The sequence below is a fragment of the Vidua chalybeata genome (genome assembly GCF_026979565.1).
Source record: "Vidua chalybeata isolate OUT-0048 chromosome 36 unlocalized genomic scaffold, bVidCha1 merged haplotype SUPER_36_unloc_3, whole genome shotgun sequence".
Classification (NCBI taxonomy): Eukaryota; Metazoa; Chordata; class Aves; order Passeriformes; family Viduidae; genus Vidua; species Vidua chalybeata.
In genome coordinates, this window is record NW_026530301.1 from 55,062 (window position 1) to 75,684 (window position 20,623).

Sequence of the window (20,623 nt, forward strand, 5' to 3'; positions counted from 1 at the left end):
CACTCTGCGGTCACTCGGGGGTCACTGTGTTATCACTCTGCGGTCACTCTGTGGTCACTCTGCGGTCACTCTGCGGTCACTCGGGGGTCACTGTGTTATCACTCTGCGGTCACTCTGCGGTCACTCTGCGGTCACTCTGCGGTCACTCTGTGGTCACTCTGCGGTCACTCTGTGGTCACTGTGTGGTCACTCTGCGGTCACTCTGTGGTCACTGTGTGGTCACTCTGCGGTCACTCGGGGGTCACTCTGCGGTCACTCTGCGGTCACTCTGCGGTCACTCGGGGGTCACTCTGTGGTCACTCTGCGGTCACTCTGCGGTCACTCTGTGCTCACTGTGTGGGTCTGGGGGGTCACTCTGTGGTCACTCTGTGGTCACTCTGCGGTCACTCGGGGGTCACTCTGCGGTCACTCTGCGGTCACTCTGTGGTCACTGTGCGGTCACTCTGCGGTCACTCGGGGGTCACTCTGCGGTCACTCTGTGGTCACTCTGCAGTCACTCTGTGGTCACTGTGTGGTCACTCTGTGGTCACTCTGTGGTCACTCTGTGGTCACTCTGCGGTCACTCTGCGGTCACTCCGCGGTCACTCTGCGGTCACTCTGTGGTCACTCTGTGGTCACTCTGTGCTCACTGTGTGGGTCTGGGGGGTCACTCTGTGGTCACTGTGCGGTCACTCTGCGGTCACTCTGTGGTCACTGTGCGGTCACTGTGCGGTCACTCTGTGGTCACTCTGTGGTCACTGTGCGGTCACTGTGCGGTCACTCTGTGGTCACTCTGCGGTCACTCTGTGCTCCCCAGAGCCCCCCCGTGAGCCGGCGATGGGGGACAGCGATGACGAGTACGACCGGCGGCGCAGGGACAAGTTCCGGCGGGAGCGCAGCGACTACGAGCGCTCCCGGGAGAGGGACGAGCGGAGACGGGACGACTGGAGCGACCGGTGGGCACTGGGGGGACTGGGAGGGACTGGGATGGGACTGGGAGGGACTGGGAGGGGACTGGGAGGGACTGGGAGGGGACTGGAGGGGACTGGGAGGACTGGGGGGCACTGGGATGGGACTGGGAGGGACTGGGGGGCACTGGGATGGGACTGGGATGGAACTGGGGAGAGGGACGAGCTGAGACGGGACGACTGGATCGACCGGTGGGCACTGGGGGGACTGGGATGGGACTGGGGGGCACTGGGAGGGACTGGGGGGCACTGGGAGGGACTGGGATGGGACTGGGGAGAGGGACGAGCGGAGACGGGACGACTGGAGCGACCGGTGGGCACTGTGAGGGACTGGGGGGCACTGGGATGGGACTGGGATTGGACTGGGAAGGAGTGGGTGCATTGGGGGTTCCCTCACTCCCAGTTAATCCCAGTCCAGGCCCTGGGAGGGATCCCTCACTCCCAGTTAATCCCAGTCCAAGCACTGGGAGGGATCCCTCACTCCCAGTTAATCCCAGTCCAAGCACTGGGAGGGATTCCTCACTCCCAGTTGATCCCAGTCCAAGCACTGGGAGGGGTTCTTCACTCCCAGTTAATCCCAGTCCAAGCACTGGGAGGGATCCCTCATTCCCAGTTGATCCCAGTCCAGGCCCTGCGGGGTCCCTGGCTCCCAGTTGATCCCAGTCCAGGCCCTGCGTGGGGTCCCTCATTCCGAGTTAATCCCAGTCCAGGCTCTGGGAGGGATCCCTCATTCCCAGTTGATCCCAGTCCAGGCCCTGGGAGGGATCCCTCATTCCCAGTTGATCCCAGTCCAGGCCCTGGGAGGGATCCCTCATTCCCAGTTAATCCCAGTCCAGGCCCTGGGAGGGATCCCTCATTCTCAGTTGATCCCAGTCCAGGCCCTGGGAGGGATCCCTCATTCCCAGTTAATCCCAGTCCAGGCCCTGGGAGGGATCCCTCATTCCCAGTTAATCCCAGTCCAGGCCCTGGGAGGGATCCCTCATTCTCAGTTGATCCCAGTCCAAGCACTGGGAGGGGTTCCTCACTCCCAGTTGATCCCAGTCCAAGCACTGGGAGGGGTTCCTCACTCCCAGTTGATCCCAGTCCAAGCACTGGGAGGGGTTCCTCACTCCCAGTTGATCCCAGTCCAAGCACTGGGAGGGGTTCCTCACTCCCAGTTGATCCCAGTCCAGGCCCTGGGGGGTCCCTGGCTCCCAGTTGATCCCAGTTTGCCCCGCAGGGACTGGGAGCGGGGCCGGGAGCGCCGCAGCCGGGATTACCGGGACTACGACCGGACCCGGCGGGAGCGCTTCTCACCGCCCCGGCACGAGCTGAGCCCGCCGCAGAAACGGCTGCGCCGGGACTGGTGAGAGACCCCAAACACACCCCAAACACACCCCAAAATCATCCTAAACCACCCCAAATCCCCCAAATCCACCCCAAAATCAACCCAAATCCACCCCAAACCTGCCGCAGAAACGGCTGCGCCGGGACTGGTGAGAGACCCCAAACACACCCCAAACACACCCCAAATCCACCCCAAAATCCCCCAAACACACCCCAAACACACCCCAAACCTGCCGCAGAAACGGCTGCGCCGGGACTGGTGAGAGACCCCAAATCCACCCCAAAATCATCCTAAATCCACCCCAAAATCACCCCAAACCTGCTGCAGAAACGGCTGTGCCGGGACTGGTGAGACACCCCAAATCCACCCCAAAATCAACCCAAACACACCCCAAAATCCCCCAAACACACCCCAAACACACCCCAAACGCACCCCAAACCTGCTGCAGAAACGGCTGCACCGGGACTGGTGAGAGACCCCAAATCCACCCCAAAATCAACCCAAACACACCCCAAAATCACCCCAAATCCACCCCAAACACACCCCAAACCTGCCGCAGAAACGGCTGCGAGACACCCCAAATACCCCCCAAAATCAACCCAAACACACCCCAAAATCACCCCAAAGCTGCCGCAGAAACGGCTGCACCAGGACTGGTGAGAGACCCCAAATCCCCCAAACCCACCCCAAAATCACCCCAAATCCACCCCAAAATCACCCCAAAGCTGCTGCAGAAATGGCTGCGCCGGGACTGGTGAGAGACCCGAAACACACCCCAAAATCTCCACAAATCCACCCCAAAATCCCCCAAATCCACCCCAAACACAACCCAAAGCTGCCGCAGAAACGGCTGCGCCGGGACTGGTGAGAGACCCCAAATCCCCCAAACCCACCCCAAAATCCCCCAAATCCACCCCAAACACACCCCAAACCTGCTGCAGAAATGGCTGCGCCAGGACTGGTGAGACACCCCAAACACACCCCAAACACACCCCAAACACACCCCAAATCTACTCCAAAATCCCCCAAATCCACCCCAAACACACCCCAAACCTGCTGCAGAAATGGCTGCGCCGGGACTGGTGAGAGACCCAAAATCCCCCAAAATCAACCCAAACACACCCAAATCCGCCCCAAAATCCTCCGGATTTTTTCTCGGAGATGAGCACGGAGTGACCGTCCCCTGTGCCGGCCTGGGACCTCACTGTCCTGTCTCTGGCCGCAGGGATGACCACGGCACTGACCCTCACTGACCACTGTCCCCTCTCTGGCCGCAGGGATTACCACGGCACTGACCCCTGACCCTCACTGACCACTGTCCCCTCTCTGGCCGCAGGGATGACCACGGCACTGACCCCTGACCCTCACTGACCACTGTCCCCTCTCTGGCCGCAGGGATGACCACGGCACTGACCCCTGACCCTCACTGACCACTGTCCCCTCTCTGGCCGCAGGGATGACCACGGCACTGACCCCTGACCCTCACTGACCACTGTCTCCTCTCTGGCCGCAGGGATGACCACGGCACTGACCCCTGACCCTCACTGACCACTGTCCTCTCTCTGGCCGCAGGGATGACCACGGCACTGACCCTCACTGACCACTGTCTCCTCTCTGGCCGCAGGGATGACCACGGCACTGACCCCTGACCCTCACTGACCACTGTCCCCTCTCTGGCCGCAGGGATGACCACGGCACTGACCCCTGACCCTCACTGACCACTGTCCCCTCTCTGGCCGCAGGGATGACCACGGCACTGACCCCTGACCCTCACTGACCACTGTCCCCTCTCTGGCCGCAGGGATGACCACGGCACTGACCCCTGACCCTCACTGACCACTGTCCCCTCTCTGGCCGCAGGGATGACCACGGCACTGACCCTCACTGACCACTGTCCCCTCTCTGGCCGCAGGGATGACCACGGCACTGACCCCTGACCCTCACTGACCACTGTCCCCTCTCTGGCCGCAGGGATGACCACGGCACTGACCCTCACTGACCACTGTCCCCTCTCTGGCCGCAGGGATGACCACGGCACTGACCCCTGACCCTCACTGACCACTGTCCCCTCTCTGGCCGCAGGGATGACCACGGCACTGACCCCTGACCCTCACTGACCACTGTCCCCTCTCTGGCCGCAGGGATGACCACGGCACTGACCCCTGACCCTCACTGACCACTGTCCCCTCTCTGGCCGCAGGGATGACCACGGCACTGACCCCTACCACAGTGGCTACGAGCTGCCCTACAGCGGGGGCGGGGCCGGCCCCACCTACGGCCCCCCCCAGGCGCCCTGGGGCCCCCACGAGATGCAGCACCAGCTGCTGCAGCACCAGCTGCTGCCCATCCAGGCCAGGTGAGCCCAAAAAACCCCAAATTCACCCCAAAAACTGAACCGGGACCTCCCAAAACCCCCCGAGAAACCCCAAACTTCTCCGAGTGTCCTGAGCCTCACCCAGACCTCAAATCCCCCAAAACCGCCCCAAAACCCTGCGGGATGCGGCACCGGCTGCTGCTGCTCATCCAGGCCAGGTGAGCCCAAAAAACCCCAAATTCACCCCAAAAAACTGAGCCGGGACCCCCCAAAACCCCCTGAGAAACCCCAAAGCTCTCCGAGTGTCCTGAGCCCCCCCAGACCCCAAAACTGCCCCAAACTGCCCCAAAACCCTGCGGGATGCGGCACCGGCTGCTGCTGCACATCCAGGCCAGGTGAGCCCAAAAAACCCCAAATTCACCCCAAAAGCTGAGCCGGGACCCCCCAAAACCCCAACAAAAACCTTAAATTTTTCTGAGCTTCCTGAGCTCCCCAGAGCCCCCGATATTGGTCCCAAACCCCTGACATTGATCCCAAAGCCCCGATACCAATCCTAAGTCCCTGATATTGATCCCAAATCCCCCGGTATCGACCCCAAACCCCCGATAGCGCCCCCAAACCCCGATAGTGCCCCTAAATCCCCCGATATCGACCTCAAATCCCCGATATCGACCCCAAACCCCCGATATCGACCCCAAACCCCCCGATAGTGCCCCCAAACCCCTGATATCGCCCCCAAACCCCTGATATCGACCCCAAATCCCCCGATATCGACCCCAAACCCCCCGATATGGACCCCCAAACCCCCCGATATCGACCCCAAACCCCCCGATATCGACCCCAAACCCCCGATATCGACCCCAAACCCCCTGATAGTGCCCCCAAACCCCTGATATTGACCTCAAACCCCCGATATTGACCCCCAAACCCCTGATATCCACCCCAAACCCCCGATATCGACCCCAAACCCCTGATATTGACCCCAAACCCCCCATATCGCCCCCAAACCCCCCCATATCGCCCCCAAACCCCTCGATATCGACCCCAAATCCCCCGATATCAACCCCCAAACCCCTCGATATCGACCCCAAACCCCCGATATCGACCCCAAACCCCGCGATATCGACCCCAAACCCCCGATATCGACCCCAAACCCCCGATATCGACCCCAAACCCCCGATATCGACCCCAAACCCCCGATATCGACCCCAAACCCCCGATATTGACCCCAAACCCCTGATAGCGCCCCCAAACGCCCGATATCAACCCCAAACCCCCGATATCGACCCCAAATCCCCCGATAGTCCCCCCAAACCCCTGATATTGACCCCAAACCCCCTGATAGCGCCCCCAAACCCCCGATATCCACCCCAAATCCCCCGATATCGACCCCAAACCCCCGATATCGACCCCAAATCCCCCGATATCGACCCCAAACCCCCCGATATCGACCCCAAGCCCCCCGATAGTGCCCCCAAACCCCCCGATCTCGCCCCCCAGGCTGGGCACCATCGCCGAGGTGGACCTGGGCATGGCGCCGCCGGTGATGAAGAGCTTCAAGGAGTTCCTGCTGTCGCTGGACGACGCCGTGGACGAGACGGAGGCGGTGAAGCGCTACAACGACTACAAGCTGGACTTCCGCCGGCAGCAGCTGCAGGAGTTCTTCCTGGCCCACAAGGACGAGGAGTGGTACGTGCGCCCCCAGACGGGGGGGTGAAAAATGGGGGTGTTTCCAAAAAAAATGGGGGTTTTGGTGAAAAAATGGGGGTTTTTCAGAAAAAAAATGGGGGTGTTGGTGAAAAAAATGGGGGTTTTGGTGAAAAAATGGTTTTTTTTCCGAAAAGAAATGGGGGTGTGGGTAAGAAAATGGGGGTTTTTCCGAGAAAAAATGGGGGTGTTGGTAAAAAAATGGGGTTTTTTCCGCAAAAAAATGTTTATTTTTCCAAAAAAAAATGGGGGTGTTGGTAAAAAAATGGGTTTTTTTCTGAGAAAAACCAGGGGTGTCGGTGAGAGTGTTGCTGAAAAATGGGGGTTTTGGTAAGGAAATGGGTGTTTTTCCAAAAAACAATGGGGGTGTTATTTAAAAAAAATGGGGGTTTTGGTAAAGAAATGGGTTTTTTTCAAAAAAAAAAAGGGGGTGTTGGTGAAAAAATGGGTTTTTTTCTGAGAAAAACCAGGGGTGTCGGTGAGAGTGTTGCTGAAAAATGGGGGTGTTGTTTAAAAAGAATGGGGGTTTTGGTAAAAGAATGTTTTTTTTTTTCTAAAATAATCGGGGGTGTTGGTAAAAAAATGGGGGTTTAGGTCAAGAAATGGGTTTTTTCCAAAAAAAAATGGGGGTGTGGGTAAGAAAATGGGGGTGTTGGTGAAAAAATGGGTTTTTTCCAAAAAAAAATGGGGGTGTTGGTAAAAAAATGGGGGTTTTGGTAAAAACATGGGTTTTTTTCAAAAAAAAATGGGGGTGTTGGTAAAAATATGGGGGTTTTGGTAAAAGAATGGGGGTTTTTCAAAAAAAAAAATGGGGGTGTTGGTAAGGAAATGGGTTTTTTTCCAAAAATAAATCGGGGTGTTGGTGAAAAAATGGGGGTTTTTCTGAGAAAAACCGGGGGTGTCGGTGAGAGTGTTGCTGAAAAATGGGGGTTTTGGTAAGGAAATGGGTGTTTTTCCAAAAAAAAATGGGGGTGTTGTTTAAAAAAAAATGGGGGTTTTGGTAAAGAAATGGGTTTTTTTCAAAAAAAAAATGGGGGTTTAGGTCAAGAAACGGGTTTTTTCCAAAAAAAAAATGGGGGTGTTGGTGAAAAAATGGGTTTTTTTCTGAGAAAAACCAGGGGTGTCGGTGAGAGTGTTGCTGAAAAATGGGGGTGCTGTTTAAAAAAAATGAGGATTTTGGTAAAGAAATGGGTTTTTTTCCAAAAAAAATGGGGGTGTTGGTGAAAAAAAATGGGGATGGTGCATAAAAAAAAAAAGGGTATTGCCAAAAAATGGGGATATTGGCAGTAAAACAGCGTCCCCAAAAAAGGCCTGTTCCCAGAGGCGTGGTGTATTCCCAAAAAAGCAGCGTATTCCCAAAAAGTGGCATCTCAGAGAAGCAGTGTATTCCCAAAAAAAGGGTGTATTGCCAGAAAAAGGTTATTTTCACAAAAAAATGGTATTTTCCTAGAAAAAAAGCCTCCCAAAAATGGGGTGGTAAACCCAGGAAAACTGGTTCGCCCCCAAAAAGATGCTGCAGTCCCAAAAATAATTAGAATCCGAAAAAAAAATTGATATTAAGGGGAAAAGTGGTGCTGTAGGAATGAGTTTGTGCCTCAAAAGAAAAGGAGTTGGGGTCTGAGGAAGGTTGGGATCCAAAAATAAAAATTTGGGGGTTCAGAGAAAAAGTGGAAATCCAGAAAAAATACTGCATTCCCCTCAAAAGCACGGGCTGGGAAAAAAATCTGCGTGCGAAAAAATTGAGATAAAAAATGAAATTTTGGTACGTCTAATGGAAAATTTTCCAGCTTTAAGGGGGATTGTTTCTCTTGTAAATGATTTTTTACGCAGAAAAAATCGTGATTTAAAGCACGGTTGTGTTTTAGAAATGGTGCTGTTCCAAAAAAGTGCGCCCAAAACCAAACCTGAAACCACAAAAAATTGCATCCTGGAAAAGCTCTGTGCATCCCCCTGAAAAATGGGGCAAAAACCCCAAAAAAATCCCTGCTTGAAAAAAGAAAAAAAAAAATTCCAAAATGGATTTGTGGATTTCCAAAGGAATCTTTGCACCCCAAAATCCTTCTGCTCCCCCCCCCAAAAAAAAAAACCCCAATCCTACACCCAGAAAAAACCACCCCGGACCCCAAAAATCCTCCCCAAACCCACTCGAGGGGAGAGTCCCACCCTGGCCCCGTGGGGTCTCTGGGGTGGGGATTTGGGGTGGATTTGGGGTGGATTTTTGGGGTCTCTGGAGGTTTAACACTTCCCTTCTTTATTTGGGGTGGATTTTGGGGTGGATTTTGGGGGTCTCTGCAGGTTTAACGCTTCCCTTCTTTATTTGGGGTGGATTTTGGGGTGGATTTTGGGGGTCTCTGCAGGTTTAACGCTTCCCTTCTTTATTTGGGGTGGATTTTGGGGTGGATTTTTGGGGTCTCTGCAGGTTTAACGCTTCCCAGCACCCTCGGGGCTGGGTCTGGGGTGGATTTTGGGGTGGATTTTTGGGGTCTCTGCAGGTTTAACGCTTCCCAGCACCCTCGGGGCTGGGTCTGGGGTGGATTTTGGGGTGGATTTTTTGGGGTCTCTGCAGGTTTAACGCTTCCCTTCTCTCCCAGCGCCCTCGGGAGCCGCGGAGCCGCCGGGCGGGGCAGGCAGAGAGGGCGGGGCCGCGCACAATGCGGCGAGGTCACAGTGCAGGAAGCAGCCAGGGACCTTTGTTGTTTTATTTTTGGGGGGGTTTGTGCCAAAAAGCGGCCGATTTCGGGGCCGGGGTTTTAAAAACGCCGCAGTTGTCGGGGCCCGGCGGACGGCGACGCTCGCGGCGAGTGTAGGTATGAGCCCACCCCCCCAACCCCCGACACCACCTGGAACACCTGGAGCGCCCTCAGAGAGCCCAGAAACAGCTCAGCACCAGCCCAAAACATCCCAGAGACGCCCCAAAACCATCCAGAAACCCCGGGAAACAAAATACGGCTCGAGACGCTTTTAGAACCTGCCAAAAACCGCTCCTGAAAGCGTCCCCAAACTGCGCCAAAAATGAGGCAAAGCCCTCCAAAAACGCTTGGGAAAGACCCCCAGAGCACACTCAAAGCGGTGTGAAACCACCCCAAAACGTACCTGGAAGCACCCACAAACCCGCAGTTAACACGTGTCTAAAAACACCCCCAAAAATGCAAACAACGCTCCTAAAAGCATCCCCGAAAACGACTCAAAACACCCCAAAAGGGCTCTCAGAAGAGCCTCAAAACCAACCCAGAACACGCCAAAAATCCCCTCGAGCCCCAGGCAGCCACACAAAAATCCCACCTGAAACGTTCCCAAGAGCCAAAAACCTTCCCAAAGATTCCAGAAAACATCTCTGAAAACCTTTTCTGAAATAACTGCTGAAACCAACGTAGGACCCCCCTAAAATGCACCAACCCCCCCCCAAAAAAACCCTGAGAATGCCAGAAATCCCCCAAAACCCACACCCCCTCTGCGGGGGGCTCGGATCTCCCCCAGTTTAGGGGACACTGGGGGGTTCTGTCTGTAAGAAATGGGGATTCCCCCACCCCAATTGTACCAGACTTGGGGTTCCCCCATAAATTTGGGGTCTCCCCCTCCCCATTTTACCGATTTTGGCCTTGCCATTCCCCACTTGTGTCAGACCGAGGCTTCCCCTCCCCAGATATTCCAGTTAGGAGCTCCCCACTCCCAATTACAGAAGATTTGGGGCTCTCTTCCCCCTCCCCAAATTCTCCAGACCCAAATTCAGGACCCCCCACCCTTCCCCTCTCCCACCACTCGTGGCCTCCCCATTTCCCAGACGCTCCAAACTCCCCGTCCCCAAAAACCCCCGATCTGGGGCTCCCCTCCAGCACCGTGGGGTTGGGAGCAGCCCCCTGAGCCCCGTTTTCTCCTGTTTTTCCCCCGAATTCCCCAGGTTCCGCTCCAAGTACCACCCGGACGAGGCCGGGAAGCGGCAGCAGGAGGCCCAGGCCGCCCTCAGGAACCGCCTCAGCGTCTTCCTGTACCTGTGGGAGCACGGCTGGTTCGACAACCTGCTCCTGGACATCGACCGCGCCCCGCAGATCATCAAAACCCTTGACGCAGGTACCCCGAAATCGCCCCCGTACCCCAAAAACCCCCTTCGGACCCCGCAGAGACGCCCGGCGGCGGCGGCGGGCTGAAAATGCCACCCCCGACAGCACAAATCGGTCCTGACGCAGAAACAGAAACAGCCCCAAAGTCCCTTCCTGTCGCACCAAAACCATCCCAGAAACCCCTCCCTGCCGCTCCTGAAAAATCTTAAAATTTCCTTAAAGTCGTTGTTTAAAATCTCCCTGATTCCCCAGAAACGTTCCAGATCTGTGCGTCGGGGTTTCGGAGGAATTTTGGGGTGTTTCTGCCCCATTTCTGAGGTTCCTGAAATTTTGGGGTGTTTTTAATTGATTCCCCTGAGTTTTGAACTTACTTTTGGGCGTTTTTAGTACATTTTGGAGAGTTCTTGGAAACAGGAACCCTGAGGGGAGGAAAATGGGGGAAAGCGTGAGGGGAGAAATTGGTGAGAAAGTGTGAGGGGAGAAAAAGGGAATGTGAGGAGAGGAAAAAGGCGAGGAACTGTGAGAGGAGATAAAGGAAAAGTGAGGGGAGAAAAAGAAAGTGTGAGGGGAGAAAAAGGTGAGGAACCGTGAGGGGAGGAAAAAGGCGGGAAAGTGTGAGGGGAGAAATTGGTGAGAAAATGTGAGGGAAGAAAAAGGAAATGTGAGGAGAGGAAAGAGGTGGGAACTGTGAGGGGAGAAAAAGGAAACGTGAGGGGAGAAAAAGGCGAGAAAGTGTGAGGGGAAGAAAAAGGGAGGACAATGTGAGGAGAGAAAAAGGTGGGAAAGCGTGAGGGGAGAAATTGGTGAGAAAGTGTGAGGGGAGAAAAAGAGAATGTGAGGAGAGGAAAAAGGCAAGGAGCTGTGAGGGGAGATAAAGGAAAAGTGAGGGGAGAAAAAAGAAAGCGTGAGGGGAGAAAAAGGCGAGGAACCATGAGGGGAGGAAGAAGGCGGGAAAGTGTGAGGGGAGAAAAAGGAAATGAGAGGAGAGGCAGCAGGTGGGGAATTGTGAGAGGAGGAAAAAGGCAGGAAAAGCATGAGGGAAGAAAAAGGCGGGAAAATGTGAGGGGAGAAAAAAGGAGGAAAGTGTGAGGGGAGGAATAAGGCAGGGAATTGTGAGGGGAGAAAAAGGAAACGTGAGGGAGAAAAAGGCGAGTAAGTGTGAGGGGAGAAATTGGTGAGAGTGTGAGGGGAGAAAAAGGGAATGTGAGGAGAGGAAAAAGGAAATGTGAGGAGAGAAAAAAGGTGGGAATGTGTGAGGAGAGAAAAAGGTGGGAATGTGTGAGAAAAAGGAAACGTGAGGGGAGAAAAAGAAAGTGTGAGAGGAGAAAAAGAAAGTGTGAGGGGAGAAAAAGGGAATGTGAGGAGAGGAAAAAGGTGGGAATGTGTGAGGGGAGGAAAAGGCAAAGAACTGTGAGGGGAAGAAAAAGGGAGGAAAATGTGAGGAGAGGAAAAAGGAGGGAAAGTGTGAGGGGAGAAGAAGATGGGGAATTGTGAGGGGAGAAAAAGGCAGGAAAGTGTGAGGGGAGGAAAAGGAAATGTGAGGGGAGAAAAAGATGGGGAATTGTGAGGGCAGAAAAAGGCGAGGAACTGTGAGGGGAGGAAAAAGGGAGGAAAATGTGAGGAGAGGAAAAAGGCAAGGAACTGTGAGGGGAGAAAAAGGAAACGTGAGGGGAGAAAAAGGCGGGGAACTGTGAGGGGAGGAAAAAGGCAGGAAAGTGTGAAGGAAAAGAGGGGAAATGTGAGGAGAGGAAGCAGGTGGGGAATTGTGAGAGGAGGAAAAAGGCAGGAAAAGCGTGAGGGAAGAAAAAGGCGGGAAAGTGTGAGGGGAGAAAAAGGGAGGAAAGCGTGAGGGGAGGAAAAAGGCGGGGAATTGTGAGGGGAGAAAAAGGCGAGAAAGTGTGAGGGGAAGAAAAAGGGAGGAAAATGTGAGGAGAGAAAAAGGTGGGAAAGCGTGAGGGGAGAAATTGGTGAGAAAGTGTGAGGGGAGAAAAAGGGAATGTGAGGAGAGGAAAAAGGCGAGGAGCTGTGAGGGGAGATAAAGGAAAAGTGAGGGGAGAAAAAAGAAAGTGTGAGGGGAGAAAAAGGGAATGTGAGGAGAGGAAAAAGGCAAGGAACTGTGAGGGGAGATAAAAGAAGAGTGAGGGGAGAAAAAAGAAAGTGTGAGGGGAGAAAAAGGCGAGGAACCGTGAGGGGAGGAAAAAGGCGGGAGTGTGAGGGGAGGAAAAAGGCGGGAAAGTGTGAGGGGAGAAAAAGGAAATGAGAGGAGAGGAAAAAGGTGGGGAATTGTGAGAGGAGGAAAAAGGCAGGAAAAGCGTGAGGGAAGAAAAAGGCGGGAAAATGTGAGGAGAGAAAAAAGGAGGAAAGTGTGAGGGGAGGAATAAGGCAGGGAATTGTGAGGGGAGAAAAAGGAAACGTGAGGGGAGAAAAAGGCGAGTAAGTGTGAGGGGAAGAAAAAGGGAGGAAAATGTGAGGAGAGAAAAAGGTGGGAAAGCGTGAGGGGAGAAATTGGTGAGAAAGTGTGAGGGGAGAAAAAGAGAATGTGAGGAGAGGAAAAAGGCAAGGAGCTGTGAGGGGAGATAAAGGAAAAGTGAGGGGAGAAAAAAGAAAGTGTGAGGGGAGAAAAAGGCAAGAAAGTGTGAGGGGAAGAAAAAGGAAAATGTGAGGAGAGGAAAAAGGCGAGGAACTGTGAAGGGAGAAAAAGGAAATGTGAGGGGAGAAAAAGACGGGAAGGTGTGAGGGGAGGAAAAGGCGAGGAACTGTGAGGGGAGGAAAACGGTGGGAAAGTGTGAGGGGAGAAATTGGTGAGAAAATGTGAGGGAAGAAAAAGGAAATGTGAGGAGAGGAAAAAGGTGGGAACTGTGAGGGGAGAAAAAGGGAGGAAAGTGTGACGGGAAGAAAAAGAGAGGAAAATTTGAGGAGAGGAAAAAGGTGAGGAACTGTGAGAGGAGAAAAAGGAAACATGAGGGGAGAAAAAGGTGGGAAAATGTGAGGGGAGGAAAAGGCGAGGAAATGTGAGGGGAGGAAAAGGCGAGGAACTGTGAGGGGAGGAAAAAGGCGGGAAAGCGTGAGGGGAGAAATTGGTGAGAGAGTGTGAGGGGAGAAAAAGGAAACGTGAGGGGAGAAAAAGGAAGTGTGAGAGAAGAAAAAGAGTGTGAGGGGAGAAAAAGGCGAGGAACTGTGAGGGGAGAAAAAGGCGAGGAACTGTGAGGGGAGAAAAAGGCGAGGAACTGTGAGGGGAGAAAAAGGCGGGAAAGCGTGAGGGGAGAAATTGGTGAGGGAGTGTGAGGGGAGAAAAAAGAAACGTGAGGGGAGAAAAAGGAAATGTGAGGAGAGGAAAAAGGTGGGAATGTGTGGGGGGAGAAAAAGAGAGGAAAGTGTGAGGGGAGAAAAAGGTGAGGAACTGTGAGGGGAGAAAAAGGAAACGTGAGGGGAGAAAAAGGTGAGGAACTGTGAGGGGAGGAAAAAGGCGGGAAAGTGTGAGGGGAGAAAAAGAGAGGAAAGTGTAGGGGAAGAAAAAGACAGAAAGTGTGAGGAGAGGAAAAAGGGAGGAAAGTTTGAGGAGAGGAAAAAGGCAGGAACTGTGATGGGAAAAAAAGGCGAGAAAGTGTGAGGGAATGGCGTGGAGGGAAGTCCTGAGGGGACACCTATTTCAAAGCTTTTCTGACTCAATTTCCAATGTTCTTATTCCCATTTCAGGTATTTTTAACCCACTTTGAAGTGGGTGTTAGCTGGCTTTGCGTCCTCTTAAACCAATTTTTGAGTTTTTTTCATCCAGTTTTGTTTTTCTCAATTTTAATGCTTTTCCTCATTTCTAGCAATGATTGACATGAAGAGAAAGAGGATTCTTCTCCTCAATTTCTAATCCTCTTGTCAGGAATCTTATTTTTAGCTGCTTTTAACCCATTTTCGGGTGTTCCTAACCCCATTTTTCCCCCTGCTTCTCTGCGTTTCCCAGCGGTGATTAAGATGGAGGGGGGCACTGAGCACGACCTGCGGATCCTGGAGCAGGAGGAGGAGGAGGAGCGGACGGAAAAGGCCGAAGGCCCCAAAAAGGAGGAGCCGCGGCCACCGGAGCCCCCCGGGAAAGGCCCCACGGAGCGCCCCGATGGCGACGACAGCGCCAAGGTCGGGGGTCCCCGTGGGGAATTTGGGGTTCCCCGGGGAATTCTGGCGTCCGCCCGAGTCCCTTTGGTCCTTGGGGTTCCCTGGGGGATTTTTTAAGGTTGCTTTGAGTCTCGGGGGTTCTTTAGGGTCGCCTTACACCACACACTCTCTTAAGGCTCTCTGGGGTTATTTTGGGGTCCCTTTTGCCCCCTGCGGTGTTTTCCGGTCTGTTTCGGGGTCTCTTGTTCCTTTGGGGGTCCCCTTTGACTCCCCCCCTCTCCCCACAGGCCGAAGGGGCGGAGCCAGGGGCGGAGCCTGCGGCAGGGGCGGGGCCGGAGGAGGAGGAGGAGGGGCCGGACAAGGGGCCCAAGGCCGAGGAAGGCGACAAGGAGGGCGGGGCCAAGGTCAGTGGACACGCCCCCGACTGACCACACCCCACAGAGCCCCACCCCCACCATTACCACAGTGATGCCTAAGCCCCACCTCTTTTGTTAGCCACGTCCCTTTCTAACAAACAACACCCTTTTCTAACAAGCCACGCCCCTTTCTTATAAGCCACGCCCCTTTTCGTTAAGCCACACCTCCCCAAGAGCCCCTCCCCATGGAAAGCACTGCCTCCCTCCACAAGCCACACCCCTTTCGGCCCCCACATAGGCTCCTCCCACCCTCATTAAATCCCTTTAAGCCCCTCCCCTTTCTCCTTTCCCGCCAAGCCCCGCCTCTTTGCCCCAAGCCCCGCCCCCTGACGCCCCCGTGCGCCCCCTGCAGGCGCGGCCGCGCCAGCGCAGCCGGGACAGCGAGGACGGGGACAGCGACAGCGGGGACAGCGAGGGGGGGGCACGGAGAGCCCCCAGCAAGGACGGTGAGGGGCTGGGGGGGACACGGGGGGCACTGGGGACATTCAGGGGTCTTTGGGTTCTATGGTTGGGGTTTGGGGTCCCTGGGCTGGGTTTGGGGTCCCTGTGTTGGGGTTTGGGGTCCCTGGGTTGGGTTTGGGGTCTCTGTGTTGGGGTTTGGGGTCTCTTGGTTGGGTTTGGGGTCTCTGTGTTGGGGTTTGGGGTCTCTGGTTTGGGGTCTCTGTGTTGGGTTTGGGGTCTCTGTGTTGGGGTTTGGGGTCTCTGGTTTGGGTCCCTGGGTTGGGGTTTGGGGTCCTTGTGTTGGGGTCCCTGTGTTGGGGTTTGGGGTCTCTGGTTTGGGGTCCCTGTGTTGGGGTTTGGGGTCTCTGGTTTGGGGTCCTTGTGTTGGGTTTGGGGTCCCTGTGTTGGGGTTTGGGGTCTCTGGTTTGGGGTCCCTGTGTTGGGTTTGGGGTCCCTGTGTTTGGTTTGGGGTCTCTGGTTTGGGGTCCCTGTGTTGGGGTTTGGGGTCCCTGTGTTGGGGTTTGGGCTCTCTGGGGGGTTTTGGTGTCCCGGGGGTTTGGGGCCCCCCGCAGCGTTTCGGGGGTGCCCCCTGACCCCGCTCCCTGCCCCCCCAGAGGAGCCCAAGGAGGAGAAGGCCGCGGGCGGGGACGGCGCCGGGACCCCTCCCCCCGCGGGCGCTCCCTCCCCCAAGGGCAAGGAGGGGGCTCCGGGGGGGGCCCCGGGGGGGGGCCCCGAGGCGCGGCCGCGGCCGCTGCACAAAACCTGCTCGCTGTTCATGAGGAACATCGCGCCCAACATCGCCCAGGCCGAGATCGTGGCGGTGAGCCGCGCCCCGAAACGCGCCGGGACCCCCCCAGATACACCCAGAAACGCCCTGGGACCCCCGAAATACACCCAGAAACGCACTGGGACCCCTGAAATACACCCAGAAACGCCCTGGGACCCCCGAAATACACCCAGAAACGCTCCGGGACCCCCCAAATACACCCAGAAACGCTCCGGGAACCCCCCAAAATACACCCAGAAACGCCCTGGGACCCCTGAAATACACCCAGAAACGCAGCAGGACCCCCCCAAATACACCCAGAAACGCTCCGGGACCCCCCAAAATACACCCAGAAACGCCCTGGGACCCCTGAAATACACCCAGAAACACCCTGGGACCCCTGAAATACACCCAGAAACGCGCCGGGACCCCCGAAATACACCCAGAAACGCTCCGGGAACCCCCAAAATACACCCAGAAACGCCCTGGGACCCCTGAAATACACCCAGAAACGCCCTGGGACCCCTGAAATACACCCAGAAACACCCTGGGACCCCTGAAATACACCCAGAAACACCCTGGGACCCCCCAAAATACCCTGGGACTCCCGAAAAACCACCCTGGGACCCCCGAAAATACACTGGGACCACCAAAAACCACCCTGGGACCCCCAAAAAAACACCCCAGAAATGCCCTGGGACCCCCAAACTCACCCAAAAATATCCTGGGACCCCCAAAAAACACCCTGGGACCGAGATGGTGGCGGTGAGGGGGGGTCTCGGGGGGGGGTGGGCTGAGACACTGAACTCCCCAAAACCCCCTGAGAGCCCCCAAATCCCGCTGAGCCCCCCCAAATCCCGCTGAACCCCCCAAATCCCCCTGAGAGCCCCCAAAAGCCCCCGAGACCCCCCAAATCCCCCTGAGCCCCCCCAAATCCCCCTGAGAGCCCCCAAATCCCGCTGAGCCCCCCCAAATCCCCCTGAGCCCCCCAAATCCCCCTGAGCCCCCCAAATCCCGCTGTGCCCCCCCAAATCCCCCTGAGCCCCCAAATCCCGCTGAACCCCCCAAATCCCCCTGGGAGCCCCCAAATCCCCCTGAGCCCCCCAAATCCCGCTGTGCCCCCGAATCCCGCTGTGCCCCCCCAAATCCCCCTGTGCCCCCCAAATCCCCCTGAGCCCCCCAAATCCCCCTGAGCCCCCCAAATCCCGCTGTGCCCCCCAAATCCCCCTGAGCCCCCCAAATCCCGCTGTGCCCCCCCAAATCCCCCTGTGCCCCCCAAATCCCGCTGTGCCCCCCAAATCCCGCTGTGCCCCCCAAATCCCCCTGAGAGTCCCCAAATCCCCCTGAGCCCCCAAATCCCGCTGAACCCCCCAAATCCCGCTGTGCCCCCCCAAATCCCCCTGAGCCCCCCAAATCCCGCTGTGCCCCCCAAATCCTGCTGTGCCCCCCAAATCCCGCTGTGCCCCCCCAAATCCCCCTGAGCCCCCCAAATCCCGCTGTGCCCCCCAAATCCCGCTGTGCCCCCCAAATCCCCCTGAGCCCCCCAAATCCCGCTGAACCCCCCAAACCCCGCTGAGCCCCCCAAATCCCGCTGTGCCCCCCCAAATCCCGCTGTGCCCCCCAAATCCTGCTGTGCCCCCCCAAATCCCCCTGAGCCCCCCAAATCCCCCTGAGAGCCCCCCAAATCCCGCTGTGCCCCCCAAATCCCCCTGAGCCCCCCCAAATCCCGCTGTGCCCCCCAAATCCTGCTGTGCCCCCCAAATCCTGCTGTGCCCCCCAAATCCCCCTGAGCCCCCCAAATCCCGCTGTGCCCCCCAAATCCCGCTGTGCCCCCCAAATCCCCCTGAGCCCCCAAATCCCGCTGTGCCCCCAGCTGTGCAAGCGCTACCCCGGGTTCATGCGCGTGGCGCTGTCGGAGCCGCAGCCCGAGAGGAGGTGAGGGGGCTTTGGGGCAAATTCAGGGGGTTTGGGGCAAATTCAGGGGGGGTTTGGGGCAAATTCAGGGGGTTTGGGGCAAATTCAGGGGGTTTGGGGCAAATTCGGGGTTTTTTGGGGGGGTTGGGGCAAATTCAGGGGGTTTGGGGCAAATTTGGGGGATTTGGGGCAAATTCAGGGGGTTTGGGGCAAATTCGGGGGGGGGTTTGGGGCAAATTCAGGGGGTTTGGGGCAAATTCAGGGGGGTTTGGGCAAATTTGAGTGGTTTGGGGCAAATTCGGGGGGGGTTTGGGGCAAATTCAGGGGTTTTGGGGCAAATTCAGGGGGTTTGGGGCAAATTCGGGGGGGTTTTGGGGTTTTTGGGGATCACCCAGGGGGTGTTCTGGAGGGGCTCTGTGGGTTTTGGGTGGAATTTTGGGGTTTTTGGGGCTCACAGAGGAGTTTTTTCTCTCTCAGGTTTTTCTGGAGGGTTTGGGTGGGTTTTGGGTGGGATTTTGGGTTGAATTTTGGGGTTTTTGGGGCTCACAGAGCAGTTTTTTTCCCTTCAGGTTCTTCAGGAGGGGCTGGGTGGGATTTTGGGTTGAATTTTGGGGTTTTTGGGGCTCACAGAGCAGTTTTTTTCCCTTCAGGTTCTTCAGGAGGGGCTGGGTGACCTTCGACCGCAGCGTGAACATCAAGGAGATCTGCTGGAGCCTGCAGAACATCCGGGTGCGTCCGGGGCCAATCCGGGCGGCTTCGGGGTGGTTTGGGGTGAATTTGGGGTGGTTCGATGGATTTTGGGGTGGTTTGGATGAATTTTGGGGTTCCCAGCTGTGGGAGTGCAAGCTGAGCCCTGGCGTGACCCGGGCTGGGATTTGGGCTGGTTTCAATGGATTTTGGGGTGGTTTCACTGGATTTTGGGGTGGTTTGGATGGATTTTGGGGTGGTTTTGATGAATTTTGGGCTCGTTTTGATGGATTTTGGGGGTGGTTTTGATGAATTTTGGGGTTTGGATGAATTTTGGGGTGGTTTTGATGAATTTTGGGGTGATTTTGATGAAGTTTGGTATGGTTTTGATGGATTTTGGAGGGGTTTTGATGGATTTTGGGGTGGTTTTGATGGATTTTGGGGTGGTTTGGATGGATTTTGGGCTGGTTTCGATGGATTTTGGGGTGGTTTGATGGATTTTGGGGTGGTTCAGATGGATTTTGGGGTGGTTCAGATGGATTTTGGGGTGGTTTGATGGATTTTGGGGTGGTTCAGATGGATTTTGGGCTGGTTTGGATGCATTTTAGGGTGGTTTTGATGGATTTTGGGGTGATTTTGATGGATTTTGGGTGTTCCTTTGCTCCCCAGCTGCGGGAGTGCGAGCTGAGCCCCGGCGTGACCCGGGCTGGGATTTAGGGTGGTTTTGATGGATTTTGGGCTGGTTTCGATGAATTTTGGGGTGGTTTTGATGGATTTTGGGGTGATTTTGATGGATTTTGGGTGTTCCTTTGCTCCCCAGCTGCGGGAGTGCGAGCTGAGCCCCGGCGTGAACCGGGCTGGGATTTGGGGTGGTTTTGATGAATTTTGGGCTGGTTTCAATGGGTTTTGGGCTGGTTTCAATGGGTTTTGGGCTGGTTTCAATGGATTTTGGGCTGGTTTCAATGGATTTTGGGCTGGTTTCAGTGCATTTTGGGCTGGTTTCACTGGATTTTGGCTGTTCCTTTGCTCCCCAGCTGCGGGAGTGCAAGATCAGCCCCGGCGTGACCCGGGCTGGGATTTGGGGTGATTTTGATGTATTTTGGGCTGGTTTCAATGGATTTTGGGCTGGTTTCAATGGATTTTGGGCTGGTTTCAATGGATTTTGGGCTGGTTTCAGTGCATTTTGGGCTGGTTTCACTGGATTTTGGCTGTTCCTTTGCTCCCCAGCTGCGGGAGTGCGAGCTGAGCCCCGGCATGAACCGGGCTGGGATTTGGGGTGATTTTGATGGATTTTGGGGTGGTTTTGGCAGATTTTGGGCTGGTTTCACTGGATTTTGGGGTGGTTTTGATGAATTTTGGGGTGGTTTGGATGAATTTTGGGCTGGTTTCGATGAATTTTGGGGTGGTTTTGATGGATTTTGGGGTGATTTTGGCAGATTTTGGGCTGGTTTCAATGGATTTTGGGCTGGTTTCACTGGATTTTGGCTGTTCCTTTGCTCCCCAGCTGCGGGAGTGCGAGCTGAGCCCCGGCGTGACCCGGGCTGGGATTTGGGGTGGTTTTGATGAATTTTGGGCTGGTTTCAATGGGTTTTGGGCTGGTTTCAATGGATTTTGGGCTGGTTTCAATGGATTTTGGGCTGGTTTCAATGGATTTTGGGCTGGTTTCAATGGATTTTGGGCTGGTTTCAATGGATTTTGGGCTGGTTTCGATGGATTTTGGGCTGGTTTCACTGGATTTTGGCTCTTCCTTTGCTCCCCAGCTGCGGGAGTGCGAGCTGAGCCCCGGTGTGAACCGGGCTGGGATTTGGGGTGATTCTGATGGATTTTGGGGTGGTTTTGGCAGATTTTGGGCTGGTTTCACTGGATTTTGGCTCTTCCTTTGCTCCCCAGCTGCGGGAGTGTGAGCTGAGCCCCGGCGTGAACCGGGACCTGACGCGCCGCG

General features: G+C 55.6%; 1 protein-coding gene across 1 annotated transcript; it reads left to right on the forward strand.

Annotated features, from left to right (window-relative positions):
- Positions 1-1,079: 1,079 nt before the first annotated feature.
- LOC128782734 (serrate RNA effector molecule homolog) lies at positions 1,080-20,617 on the forward strand (the record flags this gene model as incomplete). The annotated part of the gene is made up of 13 exons (XM_053933208.1): positions 1,080-1,139; positions 1,226-1,260; positions 2,167-2,292; positions 4,475-4,630; positions 6,089-6,277; positions 10,194-10,363; positions 14,309-14,478; positions 14,745-14,861; positions 15,226-15,319; positions 15,929-16,134; positions 17,954-18,015; positions 18,645-18,723; positions 20,572-20,617. Coding segments are annotated over exons 1-13 (1,510 nt in total), but the record flags the coding sequence as incomplete, so codon positions are not given.
- Positions 20,618-20,623: the final 6 nt, after the last annotated feature.